General features: G+C 33.8%; 1 protein-coding gene across 1 annotated transcript; it reads left to right on the forward strand.

Moving 5' to 3' along the window:
• Positions 1-675: 675 nt before the first annotated feature.
• On the forward strand, positions 676-7,309 carry LOTGIDRAFT_155662 (hypothetical protein; the record flags this gene model as incomplete). Its single annotated transcript, XM_009068205.1, has 4 exons — positions 676-1,232; positions 1,414-1,418; positions 4,997-5,206; positions 7,092-7,309. The coding sequence occupies 4 exons, from the start codon at positions 676-678 to the stop codon at positions 7,307-7,309; spliced, it is 990 nt and encodes a 329-aa protein (XP_009066453.1).
• Positions 7,310-12,882: the final 5,573 nt, after the last annotated feature.

Below are 12,882 nucleotides of genomic sequence, written 5' to 3' on the forward strand. Positions count from 1 at the left end.
TAACAATAGCTTCATATAAACCTCATGAAGCAGATAGGGAATATATATAAGGTAAGTAGTATGTCCAAGTAGTAGTCAATCTGAACTTTATATGTTCATATGTGTTATTTTACCATACCTCTTGAAAATGTAATAAATTACATAAACTCAACACTTAAACAAAATAGTTGCAGATTGTTAACTGTTAGGCGGATTCTGTTGGTTTTGGGTACATAGGAAATAACTATGTCACCAGTCAACATCTGGTCCAAATGCTAAGAAAACAAATAGCTGTTACCTGATAACTGTCTTGCTGTCTATTGCTGACAATCAAGTCAATATGTTGAACGAATGGTCTCCTTTGCAAATAGACAATAGGTTGTTTTCAGTCAAGACATATGTTCATATGAAGGTTCAACTGCAAGAAAGAAATTCATGAACTCTGGTTAACTGGGGATACTGTCTTGTTTTTCAGATCATTTGATATCTGTACAGTATTGACAAGACGTCAACTTATGTCAGACATTTTAAATCCACAATTAATGATCTCTAAATATGGACAGATTCAAAATGTATTTGTTGATGAGGCTCAGAATTTTAGATAGAGATGGTGATTAGTATTCAGTTGCTGATAATTTGGCTAATCAGACACATTCACTTGATAACAACATTAGCAGTGGTTATTTCTGGGTGTCCATGGACTATGCTCAAAATGTTCACAAATTTAAGGCAGGCTTACCTTCTCTTATTGGAAAAAATAACTTCATGTTGGCTGAAATATCTCGAACTAGTAAAGAAATATTTGAATATGCTTCCAAGTTTATGAATACAAATAATAATTCAAATAAGTGCATTCAGGATGCTCCAAAATTAGCTCATGATTTTTCATCTGGTAAAAAGGTTAATGTTATCCATTGTGATCAGCCAATGCTAACAGAAACCCTCTCACAAATATTGGGAAATTTAGAACTCAAAGGGAAAAATACTGGTGATGTAGCTATTTTAACAGGGAAGAAAAAAGATGCTAATAAAGTTGCAAATGATATTTTGCCACAAATTGATAAAGCTGATTTAACAGTAGATTCAGTTAAAAGATTTAGTGGTTTAAGTCGTTCTGTCATAATAGGCTTAAATCCGGATATTAATGATAATCATGGTGATATTAATAAATTTATTGTTAATTTAGCTACCAGAGCTCAAGACAATTTAGTTATTATAACTACAAATAGTGATTTAGTTAAGAAATTACAGAAGTAAATATTTCTCATAATTCTGCTTTTACTCTTACAGCTGTGCATGACTTCAATATGAAATATTTTTAAACTGATTTAATCAAATTTTTGTAATCAATAGAAAAAGGGTGGATTTTCTAATCAGCAGATTAAGCAAGCAGATTCCAAAATGTTTATGAAAGTGAACTACCTATTATTTAAGCTTAGGTAAGTTATTATTTTGTCTCTTGTTTGTAAATTTTGAGCAAAAATTTATAAAAAAAAATGTTTACCATAATATATGAAATTTCAATGTCTGATAAACCTATGAATTAGTGGCATGATTTATTTTACAATACAAGGTAAATATATTTCACAATTTCACTATCTTTTTATACGCCCACACGTAAGATGGGCGTATATTGTAATCACCCCGTCGGTCCGTCCCTCCGTCCGTTCACATTTGGCTCGTGCTCACTCTACAGGCTACAGTTCTTTATGGATTCTTTTGATTTTTATTTTGTGTGTCAATGTCATTATGAAGATGATCCCTATTGATTTTCGTGATGATCGGATAATTTTTTACCGAAATATCGTGTCTGACTTGACGTTTTTCTCTATTAGCTATATTGTGCAACTCGTGCTCACTCTACAGGCTACAATTTTACAGATTCTTTTGATTTTTATTTTGTGTGTAAATGTCATTATGAAGATGATCCCTATTGACTTTCGTGATGATAATTTTTCACCGAAATATGGTGTCTGGTGTCTGAAATTTTACTCTATTAGCTATATTGTGCAACTTGTGCTCACTCTACAAGCTACAATTCTTTACATTCTTAGATTCTTTTGATTTTGTGTGTCAATGTCATTATGAAGATGGTAAATATATCGAATTTCATAATACTTACAATCAAAGCTATCTGTGGGCGTATGTTACCTTGCCTGGCAAGCTATATTTTAACTTAATAAATAAACTAAGTTAATAGAAGTTAAGCCAACTTGAACAGTTTTAATATTAAAATTTCAGGTTTATTATGTCTACTATTCATTATAAAAAATATATATATTATAGTATTTAATTAAGATTTTTATTCTGGGGGAAGCTAGAGCTGAACTCTATTAGTTCAGTAGCGGAGCCATGTTTACGTCCGAGGGTTTGCATCCTGAATTTGTCCGAATTTCTAACCTAGTTATGAGATTTTCCCCCCTTTGGCTCCGCCATTGTATTAGCTGTTAAAGGCCAAGTTTATACTAAATACTTCCCTCTTAATTTATTATATTACATACATTTGTTTGTTAATGACATTTATATTAAGTGCTCTAATTTTGAATACATTTTACTACTTTTGTTACCTTTCTTCTGTTATGTCTAAATAAATTTTTATTAATATATTATGTGTTACAACTATGAGAATATGATATGATTTTAAAGTAATTCCCCTTCTCCGGTTTTTAAAAGATAGATTTATTATTATGTTTTATACGTCTTTTCATGTGGACGCATATTGTCGGCGCCCATGTCCGTCCGTCGATCCTTTCGTCAACATTTCTTGTAGGCACAACAAAGACTGATTTTGGTGTTAGATGGTGATGAGAACATAGTGTCGTGAAAGCACTGGCCTAGGTCACAAAGTCACAATACTACTATTGTATATCATTTCTTTAGATGAAATATCTGAAAGTAAAAGAGTCAACTTTCTGTATTGTGTACAAACCTTTAATCCATTCATCTGAATCTATCTTAATTAATTTATCTTTCGTTATATTTACAATTTTTTTGATGGACATCGATAGGTTAACAACAGTTTCTCTTAATCCTAAAACATTTACAATATTTAAAACGGAATTATACCATGAAAATTTATTTTTTTTAGTCGACATATACCTAAGTAGAGAAAAGATGTGTCTTTTGTGGTCGATTCGATACAGCTTGCAAAGTAGTGTAATACATTCTGTTTTTTGCTTGGCGACACACGAAATCCAGCCCATGTCTCCTCTACATGCAATATTTGGGTTACCTTTGCTCACACCTAGAAAAAATTTCATTGCTTTGTTTTGAACGGTATCAATGCATGAAAAAGCTTTATAACCCCATATCCCTACACAATAAAAAAGAACGGGCTCAACAAGGTTATTATATAAATTTGTAAAAAGTTTGTAAGACATTCCTCCGCATAACTTATATTTTGTGCATAATGTGCCCAAAGCTCGAATAGCGGACTTAGCAAGTTCTGAAGTTGCTTTCTTCATATTAAGATGCTCATCAATCCATAGACCTAAATATCTGTAAGAGTCAACATAACTAATATTTAAACCACCACAGCTAAACTCATGTAGTGATAGGGGAACTGAAGGGGTTCTATAATGTACTATTTTAGATTTGCAGGGGTTAATTGGCAATTTCCATTTTTGGCACCAGGAATCGAGTACGCTTAACATTTTGCCCAGGCTGGCTTCACCTGGGGCTAGTAAGGCTACATCGTCAGCATATGCCAGGACCGAAATCTGCAGATTGTCTTCGATATTAATGCCACATTTCAAATTGTCAATTTACTCGTTGATAAATATAGAAAACAGTGTTGGAGATAATAGACATCCGTGTTTTACGCCAACATTTACTGGAAACCAATCAGATTGATCATCGTTTACTTGAATAGCACTCACAGTATTATGATAAAGAGATTTAATAGCAGTTAAAATTTTACCACACAACCCTATTTTTCCTAATTTTCTCCAAAGAAGGGGTCGTTTTATAGAGTCAAAACATTTTTTGAAGTCAACATAGCATATAAAGGTAGACTTTCGAGTGGTTTTCCTATCATTTATAATGTTATATAGCGAAAATATATGGTCTGAACAACTCCGATTTTTTCGAAAACCGATTTGAAAGTCAGACAGAGAGCTATTTTGACCAAACCATTTATTTACTCTGCTATTCAAGATATGACAGTATATTTTACTTGGCACGGAAATAAGGGAATACCTCTATAATTAGACGGAACAAGTTTATCATCGCTTCCGGGTTTGAATATCGGGTGTATGAGGCCTTTAGTCCATTCAGCAGGAACGGTTCCAAGCTCAAAGCATGAGTCACAGATTTTGTGAATTAGTTTCACAACAGATTCGTTTTTTAAAACACCGGATGGGATGTGGTCACATCCACTGGAGGGTTTATTTTTCAGGTCTTTCACAGCCCAATTCGCATAATCACTTCAAATATAGCTTAAATTAGAAAGTTCTTTCTATTTCTAGAAATGTTTTTTCTATTTAATGCCTAGTCTCGCTTACACCGATTCAATATTATAACTGACATTTGAGCTTGTTTACCGGTCATGTCTAGCAAATACAGGAAAATTAACAGCCCTGGATGCATTTTCTGTTATTTCACTTTTGTCATATCTTTTTTACGACCATCGTGTGACAGTCACAATCACATGATACAAAATATTCTCTTAGACAACAAATTCTCCGGTACCTCATGTTATATGGTCTTGGAAGTGGATGTAGAGAGGTTTTCTAAATTGTGTATATTGGGAACACTGCATCAATTAGCACCATTTAAATTTTCAATCAAATGTCTGTGGTTCCAGTAATTACATTCAATTTAATTGTTTGCAAAAGTTTTCTCTGATACAAGCATATGTCACAGAGTGTGACATCATCAAGCACCCAGTTTAAGTGGAATTGCTGGAATCATTGATATCCAATTGAAAATTTGAGTGATGCTTTAAGTATGATACACAAACAACTTTAAGAAAATAGCTTTACAATTCCTTAAACACATGTTCTTTTCACATTTTCAGTAATGGAGGATGTTATTCAACTCACGAAAGAATTCCATCCAAACTTGTCAGCAACTCAAATGAGTCTATTAATGTCAAAATATGATGAAATTGGTGTAAAAAATGTTGAAACTTTAAAATATTTGAGTGCCGAGGATATAAGTGATATAATGAAAATAATCCATGATCGTAAATTCGTATTAGACATAAGAAGAAAGATTGACAGAAATGGTAAGTTGTGTAGAAGCTAGTTGTGGTTGGTTCCCTAATTTTTGAAAGCCAACAATTCAATTGATTGTTTTGATTATCCATGCATGCTTTTTATAGACATTAATGTGGGCGTATATTGTCGTCGCCCCTGCCTGTCCATCTGTCTGTCTGTCCACAATTGTTTGTGGACACGATAGAGAGCTGGTTTTTTGATGGATTTTGACGAAACTTGGTGTGAGTGTTTGTCATCACCCAAGGATGAACCCTATTGAAAATCCGACGAATTGAGAAATATTTACTATGAGTTATTGCCCTTGTTCTTGAATTGTTTGTCGACATGATAGAGAGCTGGTTTCTTGATGGATTTTGACGAAACTTGGTGTGAGTGTTTGTAATCACCCAAGGATAAACTCTATATAGCCGTCGCCCCTGTCTGTCCGTCCGTCCGTCCGTCAGTCCGTAAATATATAACTGTCTTAACACAAAGATTTGCCACTTGCTGCCACTCAAAAGATTCAATACTATATGGATTAAATGAAACTTGACATGTTAAATTAATCCCACTTGAATAAAAAAGCTGTAAACAAAACCCATGAAATATGAAAATTTCACTCTCAGAAACATTCATTTACTCTTGTCAACCTCCCGAACAAATTAGCTGCCATTGCAAATGTGGGTGTATTACGATTGCATCGCTCTTTTATGCACACATATTGAAATGTGGAAGTATATTGCCGCCGCCCCTGTCCTGTCTGTCTACAATTGGCTTATGAACGAGATAAAACCCACAGTTTTTGGCCTGGCATGCTATATTGATGCAACTTGGTGCGATTCTTTAGATTAATAAGATCTCGGTCAAGTTCGAATTTGATGTAATTTTGATGAACTTTTTTGAGATATTGACCTTGACTTTGTTAAAACTCAACAAATTTTGGTAAACTTGTTTGTCAGCACTATAGAGACTACAGTTTTCATCTGATTTTGATCAAACTTGGTGTGATGCTTTAGATTAATAAGATCTCGGTCAAGTTCGAATTTGATGTAATTTTGATGAACTTTTTTGAGATATTGACCTTGACTTTGTTAAAACTCAACAAATTTTGGTAAACTTGTTTGTCAGCACTATAGAGACTACAGTTTTCATCTGATTTTGATCAAACTTGGCAGGTTTCGAACAGGTCATGGAAAACATGGAATGCCAAAGAAAATCATAATAATCCTGGAGAATCGTCAGTATCACCTGGAAAAAATGATTCGGCACATATCGGTCTGTTATTTTATTCAATATGTTTTTATGTTGATTATACGATCAGGAATAGTCTTGCACATTATACCTTGAACTTGAATTGATTAAAAACATTAATTTTTACAAAATTGGTCTGGAGAATATAATGCTTTCTGAAAAGTGCTGGGAAAATTTGCTCATATGACTTGTATGAACACTGACTTGGTGTGATCCTTAAAGTGATTGGAAAGAGGTTTTCTAGACTTTTTGTGTGTATCCGGGACAACTCCTATTTGAGACATTCAAACTTTCCGCCTGATGCCCGTGGTTCCTGTTATTCCAGAAACACTTTACCGGATAGGATGTCATCTGTGAGACGTTGAGTGTCTAGGATGATCGCGCACAAGGCGTTATACATAGTTATAGTAATTATATGACGTTAAGCTTATACCACATGATATAAGATATAACAAGGTATAAGGCCTTGTACGTGATCACCCTAGTCACTCGAGGTCCCATAGCCTGCGGCATATCTTGTTTAGGTTTTCTGGAATAACAGGAACAACGTCGGGCATCGGGCAGAAAGTTTGAATGTCTCAAATAGAAGTTAGAAGTGTCCCTGATACACAGAAAAAGGCTAGAAAACCTCTTTCCAATCCTAATTTCCCAAACTCTTTTTAGACGAGTGCCAGGCCGGAAAGAGGCCAACTGAATATTTGAGACGTGAAGCGATTCGGATCGTAGTAGATAGCATTAGAGAAGAAAAGAAAAAACTTACCTCTAGAGATATGCACATTATTGCATCAAAGTTTGTTGACAAATTCAAGGATGCCCTAGGCGACAATGTATTGGGGAAAATAATTGGCTCTTATCTTATCAAATATCGTAGAACGCTTTAATAATTTGAACAGAAAAGGCTCTCCAATAAGTGATGGTGAAGGTAAAGCATCCAGTCACCTAAATCTTATGGATGCCTTTCTACGTGGAGTATGGCACTCGATGCAGAATTTGAAAATGAACTGACAAAGAAAACAGACTGGATGAAATCTGAGTATTTTGCTTCCAAAAATATGACTTGCGAGTCCACAAGTAAAGAATACATGCAAGACACTTACCCTCTACAGAGGAAAATGATTAACTCGAATCCAACAACTGATGTTATTAAGGAATTTCCCTTTCTTTTCGAGAAAGAAATTGTGAGTCAACACTAACTGGACATTCATTAAATAATTATACTAATGCAGAGAAAAGAAAATTCTCATTAATCCATTGTTTACGAAAAGAAAACTCAGGACGGTTGAAAAAGGAACTTGAGGAAATGGACAGAAGAGTATAAGAAGTTAATCCACACATGAAATTGATAGCTTTTATTAAGTTATTAATGGCTTATTTTAAGGAAGATAGTTTGTTAGAGATTTATGAGGTATTTTTTGACAGTTTATTTGGTCTTTCTCGCTGGTGGAGGTGTCTTACGACTTGCAAAAAATTAGATTTATTTGTATACGCCCACATTGAAATTTTGTTTAGTCCTCCCTGAGGAAGCTCCATTATATTAGATTTCGGGGAAGGGAGGGTTTGATTCTCCCAAATGTACAGGCCTAGGGCGGAGCAGACACTTTATTTAGAAATTAGGATTAAGGGTCTTGGTATTGGGTTTTCTTCTGTTCTTATTCTGATCTGAAATTAGAAAAAATAACTCGCCCGATGAAGTATAGTATCTGTTATGTGCTGATTGTTTTTAGTTTACTATGAACAATATTATTATTTAAGTTCTTATTTTTTGAATATGCAACTATCATTTTCTGCTTATAGAGATGGGGAATTTCTCTTGAAGGCTCTTATAGTGGGCACGAACTATCTTGCTTGCTCGATTGCTGATTGTATTAAACGGGACAACAAAGGGTGCTATGCCTACATTATGATGAATATTTAGTCCTATAGGTCTTGCTGTATTCAATGTCTCAATCTCTCAAAGTCCCTACATTGACGGAATTTGGTAGTTTCATCTTCGGGAAAGTCAATTTATATACGCTCAATTGGGATTAGGTCGAGATCGTCTATTGAATGGTCGTCGAGGTTGAAATGATTAGAAACAAAAAATTAGATTTATCTGTATACGCCCACATTGAAATTTTGTTTAGTCCTCCCTGAGGAAGCTCCATTATATTAGAGTTATAGTGTTCGAACATATCCGGTTACGTTTTTCTGGAATAACAGGAGTCGCGGACATCGGGTGGAAATTTGAAATGTCTCAAATAGAAGTTAGAAGTGTCCCTGATACACACAAAAAGGCTAGAAAACCTCTTTCCAATCCCTTTAAGTATATATACTGTGTGATAGAGTTACATAAACATGATTATTCTTTTCCAGCCATGTACAGAAGTAAAAACAGTTGAGTCTGTTACGAGACTGAATGGTGCTCCAATAATTGCAGTTATTGGTATGCTTTAGTTCTTTCTTAAATTGTTTTAAATACCTAAACATTTTTAAGTTCGATGTATAAACAGAAAAAAACCTGTTTACACTGTATAAATCTGTGTAGAGGTATAAATATTAGTGTACACTGGTTTTTTCTGTTTATACATCGTACTGAAAAATGTTCAGGTATTCCTAAAAATTAAAACCAGTCCAATACATGGTTAAATATTATTTATTAATATTTAAGACACTAATTTAGCGTATAAATACATTTAAGGAAAGACCTGAACTATAAACCCTATTGAGAATCAAAGAAATCAAAAAATATTTAATATGAATTATTGCCCTTGTTCTTGGAAACTCGTTTGATTTTTAGCTCTGAAACATTCTAGAAGGAACAATTCTTTGCAGATTTGAATGAAACTTGGTGAAAACATTAACCACAACCCAAGGACGAACCCTATTAAAAATATACAACAACCCGCAGTCTAATTGAAATTATGAAAATGAATTTTATTAGTTTCGTTTCGAATGTTCTATTAGCTTTGCCCGTAACCACTACAGTAAGGTCTAAAACTGTCGCCTCTGAATGTACCTATTGTTCGTGCCACATTACCCCTTAACTAGACAGGGCAGCCACGTGATTGGTTAAACAGAGTTCAAGCAAATGTCAACTGAACAGTTTCGATTGAACGGTATTGTTGGACCCTACTGTAGTGGTTACGTACCAATTGAAACGAAACTAATAAAATACGAACAGAAGTCTAGGTCTAGTTTAAATTAGACTGGACAAAGCGAAACATATATAATGTGAATTGTTGCCCCTGTTCTTTGAAACACATTCGATTTTAGCTTGTTGACACTCTAGAAGGCGCAATTCCTTACAGATTTGGATGAATTTTGGTGATAACATTGATTTTCACTAAAGGATGATTCCTTTTGAAAATAAAAATGAAAACACAGCTGCTTGTGAGCATATATCACCTTGTCTGACTAGCTTACTATTCGATTTATCGATGTATAAAAATGAGACTGCTGTTGACAAATCAAATTGTGGGATACTATGTAAACAGATAAAATCATGCCCATTCTTTAAAAAAAAAGAAAACAATCCTTCCCACTAATTCCAAAATATGTGAGAAATAATTATCCTCAGAAATTTGATTCCATCAATAGGCCTGAGAAATAACAAGTATTTTCTGGGCCCCTAGAATAGATCTAGAGGTGTATGTATGTAACTCTCGTTGCAGCTACATTTGATTTGATATACAACACCTTTGTGATCTGTATTTGGCTTATCTAGTTGGTGATCGACTTTTAGTATCTGTATTTAAAACTTTTAGGAACCCATCAAATATTTTTATGATAAAGCATGTATGTTTTGATATTTAAAGTGATTTTTACTGTCCTTTGATGCTGCATGTCGTGTAAGAGAACAAGCTTGTTAAAACCGTTCATAATATTGATGATGCTGTGATGATACTTTTCGGAGTATATTGTAACGGGGTTTACCACAGGTTGTTGGCTCAGGCAACCTGCAGGAAGAGAAATACAAATGTTGATAATAGCAACCTTTATTCAGGACGGCGGCAAGTGAAAGACTGAGCTTGCTCAATCTTACAGTAACAACAATTACAACAATGTCTATGTCAAGAGGTATGACAGAGTGAACAATAAAATAAAATAATAATAAAACAAATCATAAGCAAAAGCCTCAACTTATGGGCTTATACATTTATGCAGACGAATTTCTAAAGTAAACAAAGTCATGTGATAGTTGAACTTCCGGTGACGTAGAGGTTGAAGGTCAAAAGTGATGTCATCTACATTTGCAACTTTTCGACTACCGCTTAAATTTTAACTATGCATATAATCTTAATTCTATGACTGTGCTGATAGCAAATAAATACTTATGAAGTTTCCTACTCATTAAAACAATATAAATCAATGAATGATAATGATGTCCAAAAATAAGCACTTTGACAAATTGATGAGCAAGCGTGGCATTTATGCTGACTCGACCACATTTTCGGTGAAAAATAACTAAATTGTCAAAAACATAAAATATCTTAACGACACAATAAAATGATATATATACAACGTTAGACAATGTTCGAAATTATATAATGCAATGAAAATAATAAAATGACACATTAAAAATACCTGCAGGAAGAGAAATACAAATGTTGATAATAGCAACCTTTATTCAGGACGGCGGCAAGTGAAAGACTGAGCTTGCTCACGTGACTTCCGTCTTAAAAGGAGTGCCAAATTCACAAATGGGGTGCCTATCAACGACGTTACATTCTCCCCGCCTAACTGAAATGTCGTCCCGACATTTAACAAAAATATATCCATATGCATATCTTAAATTATGTAGGTACCACTCATAATTCTTAATCACAAATATCTATGATGCAAGACATTGATATGATATATAAACTAACACATAATATTCAAAACAATTTTCTAAAATAAATGTTCACAACACTAATTAATAGTTAGAATCTATATTGAGAGAGAACTTTAGTTGGCCACCTAATATTCACTCATGCAGTCAACTCTAGGAGACAGCAATGATTCCCAGAACATAGAATTTTGTCTTCAATACTGAATGTGTGGCTTCTTGTCTTTAATACAGTTACATTTAGTACGAATATAATCTTCTACAGTTTTAACCATTAAAGACCAATAAAATCTTCTTCTAATCAAATTTAATACTCTTTCTGAACTTTGATGACCCATTTGATTGTGTAATTCTAAAAGAACTGTATCAATATACTTTTCTGGTAAAACTAACTGATTAACCACACCTAGATTTGGCAACTGAACAACTCTCCTTAAAATACCACTATCATCTATCTTTAATCTTTTAAATTCTCTCAATAATAACTTAACATTTAAACTTAACTCTAGTCTGTCTACTTTATTAGGTAATTCTCCTTTAACAACAAAATGTCTAACAATGGCAATAGTAGGGTCTTCTTTCTGATCTTTTAACAAATCTTGTTTATTGAAATCTGTCTGTAATGAGTAGACTTTATTCTCTGTTTCCACTTCAGGTATTATGGATGGAATTGGTTCTGTTAACATTACTGACTTAACTGTTGTTACCATGGCTTCCTGACTAATCTCTTCACTGCAATGTTGTATATAATGTTCAATATCCAAAGGCATTCTACTAAGACCATCAGCATCTTGGTTATCTCGACCTGGTTTGTAATGAATTTTGAAATCAAAATCTGATAATTCTGCTACCCATCTTAATCTGGTGGCATCTAACTTGGGTGATGTGAAAATGTAAGACAAAGGGTTATTGTCTGTGTAAACGTCAAAATTAGGTGCATAATACAGGTAATCTCTAAATCTCTCTGTCACTGCCCATTTTAGTACTAAGAATTCTAATTTACCCGAGTGCATGTTATAATTTTTCTCTGATGGACTTAATGTTCTTGAAGCAAAAACCACTACAGCTATTCTATCATTATCTTGCTTCTGGTATAAAATAGCACCAAGTCCTTCTTGTGAAGCATCAACATGAAGTATAAATGGTCGTTGAAAATCTGGATAAACCATTACTGGAGGTTCAATTAAACAATCAATCAATTGGTCTAAAACTTCTTGATGATCTCTGGTCCAACTAATACTTTGGTTTGAAGAAGGTTGACCCTTGATGGTCTTTTTCTTAGGTTTCTTCCTAATTGTAGTTTCTTTTGGATCTGTAGGTATTTGAAGAAGTTCATATAATAATTTAGCTCGCCTAGAAAAGTCTTGAATATATCTTCGGTAGTAACCAATGAAACCTAATATTTTTCTAACATCACCAACTGTTGATGGAGTTTTGGTTTTTAACTGTAAAACAGATTCTTTGTCTTTAGGGTCCATAGTATAACCATCTGCTGTGACCAAATGACCTAAATATCTAACTTTATCTCGAAACATCTCACATTTCGCTGGTTTCAATTTAACACCCTTCTCTACAAATCTTTGTTAAACTAATCTCAAATGTTTGATATGATCTTCAAAAGAACAACTATACACCAAAACATCATCC

The sequence above is a fragment of the Lottia gigantea genome, assembly GCF_000327385.1.
Source record: "Lottia gigantea unplaced genomic scaffold LOTGIsca_9, whole genome shotgun sequence".
NCBI lineage: Eukaryota > Metazoa > Mollusca > Gastropoda > Lottiidae > Lottia > Lottia gigantea.